General features: G+C 46.8%; 1 protein-coding gene across 1 annotated transcript in view; it reads right to left on the bottom strand.

Moving 5' to 3' along the window:
* PRPS2 (phosphoribosyl pyrophosphate synthetase 2) overlaps positions 1-16,343 on the bottom strand; it is a 29,074-nt gene extending 12,731 nt beyond the window's left edge. Inside the window, exons 1-4 of the mRNA XM_054581053.1 lie at positions 16,117-16,343; positions 9,645-9,828; positions 887-985; positions 290-414 (exon numbers count right to left, since the gene is read on the bottom strand). Of these exons, the coding sequence (XP_054437028.1) occupies positions 290-414; positions 887-985; positions 9,645-9,828; positions 16,117-16,238 (530 nt within the window). The 5' untranslated portion in view covers positions 16,239-16,343. The remainder of the gene's footprint in view (positions 1-289; positions 415-886; positions 986-9,644; positions 9,829-16,116) is intronic.
* Between the last annotated feature and the right edge of the window lie 1,347 nt (positions 16,344-17,690).

The following is a 17,690-nucleotide window of genomic DNA, read 5'->3' as shown; positions in this document are numbered from 1 at the left end:
TAATCAGAGGAAAAATTACTTAAAAACCTCAAAACATACTCCTCGCTGAAAACAGGTGTGTGTGTGTGTGTGTGTGTGTGTGTGTGTGTGAATTTTTTCTCTCACGACCAATGAAATGTTGACAAAGAGCACAGCACTCTGCTCTGGAGGTAAAGCCTGTTGTTCCGTATTTGCTCATGTGCAAAATCAAGTATTAAGTAATTTCAACCATGTTTCCTTATCTAATACACAGGAAAAGGAAAAAGCAATCAGCCAATGCAGAAATGTGCCTGGTGTGGCCAGTGCCTACCTTTTGGCCCCGCCCGCGTCAGGGGAAACGATGATACAGTTCTTCCAGTCTGTGATGTTCTCCCGAATCCACTGCAGGACTGCGGGCTCGGCGTACAGATTGTCCACGGGAATGTCAAAGAACCCCTGTGGGGAGCAGGGATGTCACACCGTCACACCGGCACACCGCGGGGCTTTTGACAAGATGATCTTTCCTTACATAAAATCGGAGTTTTTTTATTCAAAGGAAGCCTTTTCAACAGACTCCTTTTTCTTAATTTTAACAGAATTAAATGAAAAGCCAGATACGTTCCAGAAGCATATTTCGGTTCCGTATTTTATCTGGGGGGATGCGTTTTAGTGCCACCGGGAAGGTACTGCCACCCCCTCCACAACTGACTGGAGACAAGGGGGTGGTGGAGACAGGCGACACAAACATGAAATTACATCTCCAAGTTCGGTACAGATGAAAACCCAAGAGAATCGTCATATACGAACTCAAACCCAAGTCACGTTCCCTCCTTCAAAAATTATTTAACTTCACAACAAACAGTTAGGATTTAAGCCCTTGCATTAAGCCCCCAATCACAACCAAGGACAAGAAAGAAAGTGCTAGAACCTGGATCTGAGAGGCATGCAGGTCCATGGTGATGATGTGATCTGCCCCAGCGACCGAGAGCATATTGGCCACAAGTTTCGCAGAAATCGGAGCACGACTCTAAAACATAAACACAGGGATTTTATAACAGGAAAGAGACGGGACGAAATAGATGCCTTCGCATTCCTCCCACTAAGGACTACATGAAAAAGATACGTCACAGCTGCTTTATAACATGTTAAAAAACAAAATTAGCAATAATTAAATTATTTAATTAACAATAGTAAATTGCATGCTATAATAGCAGGAAGTGGTCACTTCATTTTATTCACCAAATATTTACTATTTACATATGCTACTGCAAGACTCCACACTGGGAATAGAGAACGAATGCCAAAGCGGCGAACAGACTGTTTACGGGTAATACCATGATTTGAGTAATTCACACTGTGACAAGTGTGTACCAGAACAGACACTGAGAGGGACACTAGCACGAAGGGACGTGAAGTTTAAAGAGGCTTGTTGAGAGAGGCGGGGAGGCCAGCGTTCCAGAAAGAGCGCCACGTGTGACCTCACCAGGCGGAGAGATCACGTCCAGGAACTGAACGAAGGCCAGTGTGGTCAGAGGCGTGGTCCAGGGAAGGGTGTGAATGCTGGCCGGGAGGCAGGGCCGCCTCCGGCACAGCCCTGACAGCCCAGGCCAGCTTTTCTTTTTAGATTTTATTTATTTATTTTTAGAGATGGGAAGAGAGGGAGAGAAAGATCAATGTGTGGTTTGCGTCTTGTGCGCCCCGCACCGGGGGCCCGGCTTGCAACCCAGGCAAGGGTCCTACATTGGGAATCGAACTGGCAACCCCGCGGTTCACAGGCCAGCGCTCAACTCAGCAGCCAGGGCCCAAGCCAGCTGTTAAAGAACAGCCTGTGTTCCGCAGCTGGGAGCCAATGCTCGGTGTTACAAATTACACAAAAAAACAGATCGAAGAAAGAACACCTGAAAGTGATTGAGAATTTAATATCTGGAGAAGCAGATGCACTGTGATTTATTGCCTTCGAGTGACCTAACTTCTCCACCACTGCAGCTTCCACATCATAAATTATGCACAATACCTCTGTCCACATCAAAAAAAAATATCTAAGGGACTAGGCAGATATGATTAAACCTAGGAAAAAAAATTCAGCAATTTGCTGTAAACAACAGTATTCCTATATACCAGTCACAAAAAAGGAAATATAAGGTTAAAATATTCCATTCAAACTTACACGGTGTTATATGCCATTTATATTTCAATAAAGCTGAAAAAGACTTCATTTGCAATAGTAAAATCAATGATTTCTGTTAAATACACACACAGACACAGTATATTCATGTAAAAACACAGACAGGGAATTACATCACAATGTTAACAGATAAGTTGTATTCTAATACACTATTTTTTTTTTAAAAAGGAAACATTACTTTAAGAAAATATAAATATATACATATGCAAATATATACACATACAAAAATTTCTTTTCAACACACAAAGAATGAGAGGAAACGCCCCAGAATGTTAATAGGAGATGCTTCTAGATAATGAGATTATGGGAAAGTATTTCTCCCATTTTTTTTTTGAATTTTTCAACCTCCTCAACGAACTACATATTACCACGCATGTTTTCACAGTTCACTCCCCTGCTCTATTCCACGTCACACCTTTGGGATAAGAAGCTCGCGGGCCAGCCTGGCTTTAGCTACTGACAGCTGGTCCTCCTGCACGCGTGCCTCTGCCACTAGGGTCCTCCCCGCAGTCTGTCCTGGGCCTGCTTCGCTCCTTCTGGGGGACACTTCAAGTGCTGTCGACACCCACGCACCTGCCACACCCGCATGCCACCCTGCCTCTGCTGGGCCAGCCTGTCCCATCCTCCAGAGCTGGTTCAAATCTCCAAACTTGAAGGCACGCTGAGAGCTCCAGAGAGAAAGGATCTGTCTCTTCGAAAGGGACATGGCACTGGCTAAGCACTTAGCCCCCCACCATTTGGGACCACCTGCTGAAAGACTGACAACATTCTATATATGGATGGCATGGTTCACAGCGAGACCCTCAAGGGCAAAGAACTGGTTTTGGAGACCTTTCACATCACCTACAGCACACAGCTCTGTCCCTTGCATCCAGTGTTTATCTCTGATAATTATTTCACAGCAGGATCTCTGTAACACCAAGCTTCCAAGGCTTCATCATCAGCCACACTGACTGTGAGAATTCTTTAGTTTACCAAAATCCCAGAATTATTAAGAGAATCAATTGATTACTGGGACTTCTTTGTAATACAATCTGGCTCGCAACACTAGTCAATCTGGGGCTCTCCCTGTAATTTTATAACCGGCAGGAAGAGTCCTCTGTTCACCTCTCTCAGTACATCGAGCCTTTTTTAATTCTGAGATCCAAACCACAGGACCTTGTTTACAAATTTGGTTTTTGCACTGCATTTCATAATTTGGTTCAATGCACTGAATCTTGAAGGGAAAATGATTTACAAGTTAACTGACTTTACAGCCAATAAAAAGAAAAATTAGCATGACATTTCAACAAAGGTAGAGTCAAAGTACAGTAACCAAAAATGAAACGTTTGACTACCCTAGTGAAAAATGGATAAAGGTCAAACGTTTGGTAGGCCAGCCCAGCCATGATGAAGATTCTCCGGCTATTTCAGGTCTTAGTCAATGTATCAGACGCTGCCTTGCTGGACGGATACATTTGATAACCTTGACAAATAGACAAGATTGTACAAATCCTATCAAGACAATGGTCCTCAATTTTTTTTTCAGTTACAAAACAAAAAGAAACAATTTCATTGAAAAAAGAACAGAACCTTGAAAATAGTTTTGAAAAAAGCTACAAGTTCTCTATCACCTCCAAAGTAGCTATTTGTAGCCTTGTCCACTCATGCTGCTTTTTAAATGTATTTTTTAATTTTTGATTTTAGAAAGAGGGGAAGGGAAGGAAAAGGGAGGGAGAGAAACATCGATGTGAAAGGAAAACAATGATCGGCACACACCCTGACCCAGGACCAAACCTGCAACCTTGGCATGTGCCCTGACCAGGAATCGAACTGGCGACCTTTAGCTTTGCCAAAAGATGCCCAACCAACTGAACCACACTGGCTGGGGCATGTCATACGGCTTTTACTGGGAAAGGAAACTAGCAATTACTGAAGTGTCCCCTAGAGTAGGTATCAGCGAACAGAGGTCTGGGGGCCAACCCTGGCCTGTGGTCTGGTGCTGGACAACCTGTGAGTTAAGAATGGAATTTACATTTTAAAGTGGTTGAAAAGCAATCAAAACAAGAACAATATATATTGTGACATTTGAAAAGTATATGGAATTCACACTGCCATGTCCATAAAGTTTTAGTGGAACACAGCCAGGCCCCCTCGTTGACTATGATATATGGCTGCTTTCATGTGAAAATGGTGGAGTTGAGCCATGTGTCTCTACCCAGCGGTCCGCAAAGCCTAACAAATTTGACACCTGGCCCTTACTGGTGTGGCTCAGTTGGCTGGAGCATGGCCTCGTAGGCCGACAGGTTGCAGGTTTGATTCCCGATCAGGGCACATGCCTGAGTTGTGGGTTCGGTGCCCAGTCGGGGAATTGATGTTTCTCTCTCACATCCATGTTTCTCTCTTTTGCTCTTTCCCCCACTTCCCCTCTCTCTAAAATCAGTAAGCATGTCCTCAGGTAAGGATAAAAAAAAAAAATTGACACCCAGGTTTTTGAGGGGAAAATTCTGCTACGCACTTTATATATAGTAGCAAATATTGTTCTGAATTTACGGATGAGGAAACTAAAGGCACAAAAAGTTTAAGTTACTTTTACGAAGGGTAAACTGAGAGAATGGCACTGAAATTCAAACCCGAGTCCACTCGATGCCAAAGTTGGAAGCCTCGAGCTCAGACCACACCATGCCATGTCCTCTACAATTAATCCTGTAGCATCGCCATTTTCCATGGTAGTTTTCCATTGTGCTGATGTGTCCGATTTATGAGACCGTTCCTCCACTGTCAGAACTTGTCCCTGGTTTCTTGCACATATAAACCAAAAGTAAAATGTGCAGACATGCAGGGCTTCCTTAAAAGGGACCAGTGAGTTTAAAAATGATGAAACAAGCTATGGATATGGTTCAAAGGCTCCTGTCTTTTCTGGGCTCCTTTGCAGGAAACTCTAAGTAAATAAATTACCTGAACCTTCTTCGGCTTAGACGTCACAGACACTAAATACAGTTCTCTGGGAGGGAGAAGACAGGAGGAGGGCTGCCCGGGGCTGCTCCCGGGATCCAGGAGGGGGATTTTCTTTGAGCCCACAGAGCAAGTGTGGCCCATGCCTCCCATCCCCTGCAACCACCACGTGACCTTTGGCCTACCTAAGCAAAGCCGAAAAAAGGGAAGATGTGTTTCCCCACCACTCGGTCTCCTGATCGCTCACCCTTACAGGTGGACGAAGTCTGCACGGGCTCCGGCCATTTCTCCGAAGCCCCGACTCAAGCCCCTTGTCATCCCCACTTCGATACGGTTTCCCAATACGAAGCCAATCCATTTGATCTAAGAAATGGGCAGAAAGAGTATTAACAGCTATTAGCAGCAATTTAAAAAAATACAAAGGCATACCATACCTCAAAGGACAGACAAAAAATTATGAATTTCCCTTTCAACCGGTTTGGTGAAAGAATAAAACTGTCTATTTATTTTAACACGAGGCACACTGACTACACAGACATGACCGAGATGATAGTGCCAGAACAATCTATATGTCTCGGCCAGCTCCAAGGTCAGTCCCCAAAGCCAGAGGCCTATACAAGGGTGGCCATGTGTCGGAAACACCCGGGACAGTCAGGGTGGCCACTTGTTTCCTGGAATAATTATTCAGAGCTCCTTTCAAGTTCTCAAGTGGACTGGCTTAGGTGATAAATGATATAAATGACACTACCTCAAAGCTTGAACTGTCCTTAAAATGCCCATTTATTAACACATTAATGACTTTCTTCAACGTGCCCTGCAGTGAGCTGAACGGTGGCCCCGAAGACATCAGGTCCTAATCCTGGCACCTGGGTCACTGTTACCTTATTTGGAAAGACGGTCTCTGCCGATGTGGTTACACGAAGAGTTCTGAGATAGGGCGATTGTCCTGGGGGGCCGGGGTGCTATCCCACGTACCCTTCCAGAGGGAGACTTGGGGAGCAAGAGAAGGCCACGCGAACACGGAAGCAGAGGTTGGAGCGATGTGGCCTCACGCCAGAAGCCGGAACGGGCCGGGAAGGCCCCTCCCCTGGAGCCTGTGGATGGAGTGCTGCTGGCCTCCAAAGTGCGAGAGAATATACTTCTGCAGTTTTCCACCTCCCGGTTTGTGGCAATGTATTATGGCGGCAAGAGGCAATTCATACAGCCCTCCACCATTCCTTCTTAATCAATTTCTCTAACCAGAAACACAAATACAGCACCGCGGTGAAGGAAGCGGGGGGTGGGGGGCGAGGAGTGGATGCTTGAGACGGCCCCAAACGGCAAGCCCGTCTGCGTGTCCCACGGGGGCAAAACGAGGACAGCGCCAGGTGGCCGACGCAGACCCACAGGACAGCTCAACCCACCAGGGTTTTCAGGATGCTGTGGGGCTTGGTTTTTGTTTTTTTTTTTATTGCTTTACTTACTTGCTTTATTTACTTGCCTTACTTTCCTTACATTCTTTCTTTTCACTTCCTTTCTTTACTTACTTGATTTACTTTCCTTATGTACTTACTTTCCTACATTCTTTCTTTTTAACTTTTACTTTTCTTATATTCTTACTTTATTTTCTTACTTTCTTGCATCCTCCCTGTCTTCCTTTCTTTCCTCCCTCCCTCCCCTCCTTTCTTCCTTACTTTCTTTACTTACTTATTTTCTTACTTTCTTACATCCTCCTTGTCTGCCTGCCTTCCTTTCCTTCCTCCCTCCCTCCGTCCCTCCCTCCCTCCCTTCCTTTCTTCCTTACTCTCTTTACTTACTTACTTGCTTACTGTGGGGCTCTCTTTGTCCACACAGTGACAAGGGGCACTGCTGGCCATTAAAGGTCAGAGGCCAGGAGCGCGTCACATCCCCTGCGAGGCAGGAGACCAGCCAGTACTCGCTCCTCTATGTAACAAAGAGTGCATTATGAATGCACATAAGAAACAAAGATTGAAAATGCAACCTTGGAAGCAGTGGCCAATCAGATACTTGCAAACAAAGAATGGGAATCACAGTACTTTTATCAGCTACAGAAGAAGTTAGGTTACAAATCAGTGGGAAAGGGCCCTGTAGTAATAAAGGAATCATTTACTGAAGAAGTTAGGACCGGTCAAGTATCTTAGCCCCAAATGCAAAAGTTACTAGAAGTGAAAGGAGAACCTGACTGCAATTACAGAATAAACAGAACAAACAGAATACACAATTCACTACCCCTCTTGCTACACGGCAAAGACAGAGCAGCAGAACATTAGCCCCTTTACAAGGACAAGGATGAGGTGCTAACCCATCCCATGGAAACAGAGATGAGAGGGAGAGCTAAAACAACGGTTTACACTGATGGGACAAAATAAAAGATTAAAATTTAGTGGCTAAAAATGCACATAAAACTTGCAAATCAAGTTCAGAATAAAAGCAGCTCCATAAATAACAAGTGGGAGGTCATATGCTTCACAGCAGCTGATGCGATCTCAGGTTTTGGTGGCCCCGCGAGCTAAAGCCAAGTCACAACAGGAGAGAGACACACACACAGCCGATCGACGCCCTAATGTGGGGCAGGTTCGCAAACGATGGCCCACTACCTACCGCCTGCAGGCCAAATCAGGCCAGCCACTTGTTTCTGCATTGCTTGTGAGCTAATAATGGCTTTTACGTGACTAAACAGCTGGAAGGAAATCAAAAGAAGAACATTTAATGGCACATGACAATTTATACAAAATTCCTATTTCAGTGTCCATAAATAAGTTTTATTGGAATTCAGCCACGCGGATCATTTACATATTGTCTCTGTCTGATACACAACCAGAGCTCAGCAGTTACCACAGAGACCGTACAGCCTTTTAGAGAAAAAGTTCGCTGACCCCTTCTACTCTATATGTGGTAAATCGTACGTCAAGTGCAGAAAGGAGTTCCTGAGCTCAAGATTCCAGTGAGGAATTAACTAAGCCATGTTCACCATGGGGTCTGGAAACCACACCCTCTTGATATATGATTTCAAATTTATAAAGGGAATTTTTTCATACATGAGGACATCTTGTAGCTGTTTAGAAATTTGTGTTGTTTCAGAAAATGAATTCGAAGCTACATGGAGGTGAATTGGGAAAAAGCTTTCTCACAATCAGTCACCACATGACAGAAGGGCAGTGTGTCTTGTAACTGGAAGGATTCATGCAGAACCTGACTGAACGTCCATTCCTAAGACACAGAGCAGATACCAGTTTAAGAGTTGATCCCGAGAGCGGGCTGAATGGCATCTCCCACAACTCACGTCCACCCACAACCTCAAAATGTGACCTCGCTTGGAAATGGGGCCTTTGCAGATAATAACGAAAGGAAAGAGCAAGACGAGGTCATTCTGGATTAGGGTCGGCCATCAATCCAATGACTCTCCATTTATAAAACAGGCAAAGGGATACAGGGAAGAAGGCCATGTGAAGGCAGAGGCAGAGACGGAGGTGATGCTACCAGAAGCCAAGGGATGCCAGGAGCCATCGGAAACCAGAAGAGGCAAAGGCGCCTTCCTCCTAACACCTTCAGAGCAAGCATGGCTCTGCCTGCAGGTGTATTTCTGACCTCCGGCCTCCAGGACGGGAACAGAATACATTTCTGTTCTTTTACTGACGCCACCCAGTTTGTGCTCATTCATTATGGCAGCCCTAGGAAACTACTACAATTCCCTTTAAAGTTCCCCTCAACGCCAAGTTGTCTAATTTCCCCCCAAGGCCACTCCTATTGAGCTAGTGTTCCTAAAAGAGTAAGTCATAGACGTTAGCTTCATTCTCTTGAAAGGTTAAAAAGAGATAATGATAAGAAGTGATGCGTGTGTCCTTCAACCAGTTTCTCCTCAAGGTGACATTTTGAAAAACTACAGTCTAGTATCCCAGCCAGGACGCTGGCGCTTACACAGCCCAGTGACCCGATTCCCACTGCCCCTGCCCCCAGTTTTTGTGCTCACAGAGGGGGTCGTGAAGAGTGGGCATTCAGTTCTGTCCCCCAGCACAAAGATACACAGCCATTCTGTCACTACAGAACAGCAACTTCCAGCCGGTGTGCCCTGAGAATTTTTAAACATGCAGCACCTGACTATTTTAGTCAGGGGCACTGACTTCTTTTCTCTTAGATTGTCAAACTAAAAAATGACAACAGCCAACACAACAATAGCCGTCCAGTGTGAACGAATCAACATTATTCCTATTTTCTGTCAGATCGGGAAAAGCATATTTTTTGTGTGTGCTGCAGAATTTTAGTAATTAGTTCATGTGTGCCATGAGGTGAAAAAGGTGGAAAATTGCTGCTATAGCACTATAATGGTATTTTCATACCTGTAAAAATATGCTTTATCTGTTTCTTTATCTATAAATATTAACATGATGGCTGGCTCAAAGACAAACCTTTGGAAAAGCCAAGGTGAAAAAGCATGTTTACTCAATCATTAAAATAGAAGGCAAATATTTTCTAGATATTCTAAGGTGATGTGAGAGGGGGAAAAAAAAAAAACAACACGCCAATGTTAACTCAGACAGTTTCCTCTGACAGGACATAGCTCTCGTACCTTGTCCTTTTTATCTTGGCGGGCGTATGGAAAACACGGGATCACAGCGGTCACCCTGGACGATGACGCGATCTTGCAGGCATTGATCATGATGAGCAGCTCCATCAAGTTGTCGTTGATCTCTCCACAGCCACTCTGGATGATGTAGACGTCTTCCCCTCTCACGCTTTCGCCAATCTCCACGCTAGGAGAAGAAAAATGTCAGCCATTAACCCTAAAGCATATTTGTACCGTGTGGGGTCCCCAAGACCCCCCAGGTGTGATGCTTGGCCAAGACTGAGCAGACAGTGTACGCACGGGTATGATATATAATCGTGAGAGGATACGGAGCACACAGGGCGCATCCAGGTGCAAGCTCCCAAGAGCCGTCCCGAGGAGTCACGCAGGTTGAGCTTAAGCCCCCCAGCAATGAGCTGCGACAATGCATGTGAAGTGCTTCCTGTCTACCAAGGGGGCTCACTAGAAACTCAGGGGGTTTGATGCGGGGCTGGTCACACAGGCACCCTCTGCCTGGCACGTGCCCCAATTCGATTCCCAGGCATTCGGCATTAACCGCACTAAAGCTAAGTTCCCAGAGGCCAGCCGAGGGCCACCTTACAAGCGGGCCTTCTTCACGCATGAGGCGATCTTACATGCTTCTTAGAGATCTGTCTCCGTCCTGCTACGTTACCTCTTTCATGCTAAGTATTATACAGTCAATTCTTTATTTTAATTAAAGTCACATACGCACATTGCTTAACAGTTTCAAATAATTCTGTAAGGCGTAGAATGAACAGCCCAGAAGAAACCAATTTGAACACTTACACGGTTTTTTGATATGTATCTTCAAGTCTCTCGCTAAAGTTTGCACGGCTTCATCTTGATTTTCCACTCCAGCCACCACATAAGACTCCTCACTATGAGGATACGGATTTTCTATTTTTCTATTTCCTCCCTGTCCCATCACCCGCGTGGTATGCAGCTCCCCCCCGCCCCCCGCCCCCGGCACCTTGTCTGGCCATCATCCCAATACAGAGCGATATTCTAACCAAATATGAGCACTACGTTTTAACTGTGTAAATGCTCGGCAGAGCTGGGCCCAGCTAGTAAACTTAAAGCCAAGTTTATAGTATTTCCCTTTTGCGTACAATGTTTTGGGGGTTTGTTTTCCCTGGAGGAAATTATCTTATCTTTTCATCTGCTCAGTTTTCTAAGTACTGGCTACAAATTCCATCCTGAACACTTGGCTAGCCAAACCCCACAAGGTCAGAGGCCTGAGTGCTGCCCGTCTGCCCGTCTGGCCCTGGGCTCTCTGACCTGCACCCTTCTGGCCAGTGTCCAGCTGCCCCCGGGGATTCCCTCCGCCCCCTGCCGCAGACCATTTCCCACTTTCTGTGCTCTCTTTCAGTGTACTTCCTTGTTTTGCTGACTGGCACCCTCCAGTAGCTTCTTGAGAAGAGTAAACAGGAGCTTTGAAAGTCTCTAAAAACTGCATGTTGGAAAATTTCTGTATTTTGGGGATAGAATCCTGAGTGTCTGACCTGAGAGCCAGCCTGCCCATCGCTAGCACATGCCTTCCACGGGAGAAGAGCAAACTCGTGCCACGTGCTCAGGCTGGTCCTTCAGAGCGTGGCTGAGAACCAAGGACAGCGTCAGCTCTGTTAAAATGTGTTTTCCAAAGGCAAAATTTTCCCCAGTGGTTGATATATTAGAAACAATGTGAGTATATTAGAAATGATTTGAGGATAACAGGAATTTTGCATTTCCTTTCCCACGAGGCAGAAGACTGCATCCAGCTAAATGGAGACACTAAGAAACACTCTGTAGACTCAGCCTCTCCCACATACCCACTCACATCTGCTGTCACGAGTTCCCCAGCATTTCTTTCTTTCAGATTTTATTTACTTACTTTTAGAGAGAAGGGAAGGGAAGGCGAGAGAGAAGGGAAGGGAAGGCGAGAGAGAAGGGAAGGGAAGGCGAGAGAGAAGGAAAGAAACATCGATGTGCAAGAGATACATGAATTGGTTACCTCTCACACACTCCCAACCCAGGACCCGGCCTGCAGCCCAGGCAAGTGTCCTGACTGGGAATCGAACCAGGTTCGCAGGCCAGCACTCAATCCACTGAGCCACACCAGCCAGGACTCCCGAGCATTTCTGATCACCCTCGCTTTGAACTCCTCCCAACTCAAGCTGCAACCCATCCAAGACCCACTTCATCAAGTAACCTGCAGGTCATTTTCACCAGAAAGTGCCATATTTACTGATATTTACTGTAATATTTATGTATTTTTTAAACATGCAATATGTAAAAGTGTTTTACCATTTTTATTATATTCCCATCTTTTAAAAAAAATATGTCACAAAGGAAGTTTTCAGTGTTGCGTCCCTGATTCCATTTCTCCCATAAGCCTCATGGTTTTTACGTACAATTTTGCATGGCGTGATGATTTTTAGACATGCACTTGCTACCTTACAGAAGTGACTGTAAATAAAAGGCACATCCAAAAAAAGGAAGCCATTGAATCTTATTTTAAAACCACAAGTAAGGCATATATTTACTTTTATCCCTTCTCCTGCTATTAGAAGCCATTTATACTCAATGGTATTATTAAAAGAGCCAATTTCTCCCTCTTTCTCACTCCCTCCCCCTCTAAAAATAAATAAAATCTTTATAAAACAAGCCAATTTCTGAAGGAAATTTAAACACAAGTGACATTTGAGAGACTATATAGTAGCCTATCTGAATCAAAACAAGCTTCTGCCCAATCTCAAGCAGATCAGAAGACAGAAATGAAGTTTTCCAAGTTGATATGATCTGAAAATGAGTTTTGGTAAGAGCATGTGGGTCATATTCCTGCACGTGCTCGACTAGGGATGAAAACAGTTCAACACCAACCTCTCAGGATGAGAGGGACAGACAGGATTCTCTGTACTCCCTCTGATCTTGAGGGCGAAGGAGCTAAATGCACTTCCTTTGTGACCATCACGTCAACTCTGGGATGAAGTCAGTTTGGCAGTCCCTGCATCACACAGCTCACGGGCCCACAACCCGCATCCCACGGGCTGAGAAGGATGTGGCAGCCACAACGATGGCCTGTTCAGAGTATATCTTTGTCTTAATCTGCCGAACCTTTGAAATCTGTTGGTTTACGTGGCAAGGGGGCAGATGGACTTAAGGTTACTAATCAGCTGACCTTAAAATAGGGAGACTGTTCTGGGTTGTTCTGAGTTGACCCATGCAAACACAAGGGCCCTTACAAATGGAAGAGGGAGACAGAAGAGGTCAGAGAAGGATGCGAAGACTGAAGTGGGGTCAGAGAGATACTTTGTTGCTGGCTCTGAAGACGGAAGATGGGGCAAGAGTCAAGGAACGCGGGCAGCTTCTAAAAGCTGGCAAAGGCCAGGGAATGGATTTTCCCCCAGCGCCTCCAGAAAGGACACGGTGACCCATGATGGACTTCTAGCCTGCAAAACGGTATGGTGCCGTACAGGCGACAGGGCCTGCAAACCCTAAAATATTCACTATCTGGCCTTTGGTATGAAGTTTGCCAATTCCTGGTGTGATGACTATTTATCCCCAAATTTCAATCTCTTTGGTCTAGTTTTCCTCAGGAACCTCCATTCCTGGATGCCCAGAAGTCCAGGGGAGGACAGAAAATAATATTACCATGGCCATTTTTTTCCAAAGCCATTCCTGCTTCTCTCCATAAAGATGATCACGGCTGAGCTTTATCCTAGGACTTTGAAAAATGGTGGCCAGAAGGCGGCATCCATTTGCTCTTCAGATAAAGGACCTTTATTGATCCCCGAAATAAAGCTGGTGAGTTTATCTGGGTCAACAATGAATGGATGTGGTCATTAAAAAAGAGGGCCTCAGCCTCTCCATCACCTTTCCCAACGAGAAGATTCCTCTTGGATCTGGGAGGACTCTGCCAGACAGGACAATGTGACAGAAGTGATGATGGCCGGACCTTACTAGACTGGCAGCTCCCGTCCCCTGTCTTTCGGAATACTCACGCTTGGCACCAGGCTTCCTGGTGAGGAGGGGGCTCAAGCAGCCCTGGGGAGAGGCACTGAGGTCCCTAACCAACCTTCCGGGCAGAAGCTAGTACCGACTTACCAGCCACCCGAGTAAGCCATCTTAGAAGCCGATCCTCCGGGGCCAGTTTATCGTCCCAGATGCCACCACATGGGGCAGAAACAAGCCTGCCTTCCTGAACCCTGCCCAAATTGCACATTTGAGTCAAATATATAATTATTGCCTTAAGCCATGAAGTTCTGGGGGTGACTGGTTACACAATAAGAGAGCATCAGAACTTTGGGTCTTACAACACAGCTAATGATTCTGTGGGCAGGTTAACCGCCCAGGATAAAGCGTTACAACAGACGTCCAGATACTGTGGTCGGTGCTGTCCTAGTACGTCATTGTGGCATTTCAGCGGTCTATAGTCAACCTGCCTCATAGGTGAAATTATTTAGAGACGGGAAGGTGAAAAATCAGGAGGCTCAGGGCCCAGTTCGGTAGTGTCTGAAAAATGGGGCCTCAGAGCAGTGATGGGCAGGGGAGAGCAAACAACATTTCCGGTCCTGGCTCAGCAAGAGATTCCCGGAGCGACCCCCTACGTGAACTGAATCAGTTCTCTTCCTTTCGCCCTTCTGTCTCTGGTGTGAGGGGGACACGGTAAGAACTGGATCCCTGACACAGTGCCTGGTACAGAGAGGACTGTTGGTAAAAACCAGCCTCTGGACCTACACAGTTCATAGGAGAGAAAAGTCAAGAAGTTAACCTTTTAGTGCCTAGATACAAAAAACATAACGTGCAACTCTATCAGCAATTGCAAGACTTTATGGAGAGTGGTTTTTGAGACCTCCTGATTTCTCATTAATTCATCAAGTGGTAGTTATAAACTACTCCAAACAGATAACAATAAACTTGAGTCTGCTTTAATACTCCGTTGTCTGAGTGAGTTTCACCCAACAGAAATCCAACTCTGAGTTCACAATGGACTTCTGATCTAGGTTAACCACGCTCTCTAGCAGCCAAAGGTTGGGCTGCCCCGAGATAACAGGAGAGCACCACATTTGCTTTCAAAATGCGCTCCATCCAGAAATTTCTCCTTCACTTACATGACTCCGCCTCCTGAACAGAGGCTATTATCCCGTTCTCCTCGTGTTCTTAACGCTACTGAGAAGTCAATAGGGCTGGCAAAATACTGCAACATTCAAACCGAGTTCTGTCTTTCCCCTGAGCCAGTCATTCCCCTTGTGTTCTGCATCAAACTACGCAAAGACCGTTTCTTTAGTCGAAGGCCTTCCAGCATTAATACCACCTGCTGCTCAGTCACAAATGTTTCTTCACTTACACTATCATCAGGGCCACGTAATTATAATTTCCCACGGGGAAGAAGGGATTCACCTCTCCTAAAAAGCTGACAACAAGCACCACCTTCCCCCATATGTAGTACTATAACACCTCAGTATCTAAGAAATGTTTTGCCTAACCCAAGGTCATCAAGCTTTCCTCTTCTGCTTCCATCTAGAAATGTTTCGTTCTAGGTTTACATTCAGGTGTCAATGATCTAGTTCAAGTTCATTTTTGAAATGGCGGGAAGTACGGATGGCGGGTTTTTGTTTGTTTTGCAGCTGGCACCAATTGTTCCAGCACCACTTGTTGAAAATGTTGAAGTGGGACTTGGTCAGTGGTAAAAAAAATGTTCAGTAACCGTGTGCAGTGCTCGATATTTAAAGGGAGAGCGGGGAGAAATGAGACCATCTTGAAATTAGTTAAAGAGCTTTGAGATCTCAGGCAGGTGGAGAAAGGAACCCCTGGGCGGGCCTCTGAGGGGGCCACCACCTGCCCTCAAGGGGCAGAGGGGAGCGCTTCTTGTGGACCTGACACATGGTTGACACTTACACTCTAGCCATGGCCTGTCTGCTGGGCACAGCCAAGTCCCAGAACCGCGAAGGAGCCGAAAGTGTAACATCTTTGAGGCAGAAAAATTAGAGGAAGTGTAGGGCAACCCAACACGTGCGCCCCCGGAGTTCCCACGCTCTTTAAACCCTTTGCACAACCACACCCGCCGGTTAACGCAAGGGGTTGTACCCCGGCCGCTCAGAAGAGTCACCTGGTAGCTTTTACCACGCTGCTCCCCGGACAGAGAGGTGGGGGCGTGGGCGGAACCTTCCCGAGCACGCGGGGTTTGGAATCAGCCCGGCAGGGATACGAAACCGGGGCGAGCTCAGCCAGGGCAGCCGTCCCCGCTTGCCCCGCACCCAGGCGGTTCCCGCCGGCTGTGCCCACCGCGCCCCGAGGCACTGTGACCACCCCCAGGTTGCCCTTCCGGGCTGGGGCCGCCCTCCTAGGCTTTCCGGGGCGCCGCGACGGTGGCGCGGAGGCCGCGTCGTGGCTGGCCCGCCCCGGAAGGGGGAGCGCCCGGCCCGGCCTCGCAGCCGAGCTCCTGGCGCCCTCCCCGGCCCGGCGGGGTCCCCACCTGGTTTCCTGGTTGCTGAACTTCTTGGTGACCACCTTGCCCAGCTCCAGGCCCAGCCGGTCGGCCACACGCTGGGACAGGTCCTGGTGCGAGCTGCCGCTAAAGAGCACGATGTTGGTCATCTTGAGACTCGACGGGTGCGCGGCCGAGACGGAGGCGACGGAGGCACTAGACGCAGCTGCACGAGCGGGAAAGCGCGGCTGCCCGGCGGACTGAGGGACCGGCTAGGAGTAGCTGCGGGAGGCGGAGCTGCGGGAGGCGGAGCTGCTTCAGGGGGCGGGGCCGGGGGAGGAGCGGGAGAGCGCCGCGGCAGGACCGGGTGGAGGAGCGGGCCTGGTGGGGAGGAGCAACGTGCGACGGGGGAGGAGACGGCGGGTTAGCGAGGGTGGGGGCGCAGGGGTGCAGGGAGAGGCGGAGGGTGCGGGGAGGCAAGGGCTGGACACGGGCCCAGGACGGCAGGTTTAGAATCCCTGGGTAGTCCTGAAACGTTAAGGTGTGTCCTCCCGGGGACAGCTCCAGGCCACAAATCTTGACCTTTCAGTCCTGCCTCGTGGGGGAAAGCTAATGAACCTCATTAACTGGGCACCGAGGGAGAGGCGATGACCGAGCCTCGCAGCGAGTAGTGACCCCTCAACCCGGAATAGCCCCAAACTCATTGCACAGGACTGGTGTCCACCTACCAGAGTCTACAAACTGTGGCCCAGGGCCACATCCTGAGAGCTGCCTATTTGTACCTGAGAGTCAAGCGCTGTTTTCACACAGGAACATTTGCAATCTATGTGACAATAGCCACACTGTCTTTGAACTCCAATTGCCAGAAATAGCCCCCTCTAGAAAGAACTCATTTCCCCTCATAGATGTATATTGCAAAAAATTGTACTCAATTATTACTGTATTTGGGATTGGGTCAATAAAAACATTGTGAAAATTTGTTTTCTTTCTTGTTAAGTAAGTACCTACATATTTTCCTCTCGGCCCACAAAGCCTCAATTATTTACCATGCACTCCCAAGTCAAAATTTGACAATGTATACTTTACACCTTCAGCACATCTCAGTTTGGATTCCCCATATTTCAAGTGCTCAACAGCCACCTGTCCCTAGGAGTTGCCCTATTAGAGGGAGAAGCTCTAGAACACAGGTCCCTAAGAGCAGTGCCAGGGCCCCTTGATTCGTCCATTCTAGCGTGTGTTTTTATTAGCAGTGTGACAAATAATTTACAATTAATTATACAATGCTAAAGTTTACCCAGGCCAGGGAGCTCACTTGGTTGGGCGTAGTCCCATACACCAAAAAGTCGCCGGTTCCATGCCGGATGAGAGCACATGCCTGGGTTGTGGATTCCATTCCCTGTTGCGGTGCCTATAAGAGGCAACCGATCAATGTTTCTCTCTCACATGGTTGTTTCTCTCTCTGTGTCTCTCAAATCAATAAACATATCCTTGGGTGAGGATTAATAAATAAATAAATAAAATGCTAACGTTTCTAAATAATTTACTTTAAAATATAAGTTAAAATGAATGCAGCTTTATTCTATTTTAACTCATAAATCAAGTGTTTTTGTAATTTTTATTTC

Source organism: Pteronotus mesoamericanus, unplaced genomic scaffold, assembly GCF_021234165.1.
Source record: "Pteronotus mesoamericanus isolate MK-2021 breed Mesoamerican mustached bat unplaced genomic scaffold, CSHL_Meso_final contig_65, whole genome shotgun sequence".
Taxonomy (NCBI): domain Eukaryota; kingdom Metazoa; phylum Chordata; class Mammalia; order Chiroptera; family Mormoopidae; genus Pteronotus; species Pteronotus mesoamericanus.
This window is presented reverse-complemented; position numbering and strand designations above follow the sequence as displayed.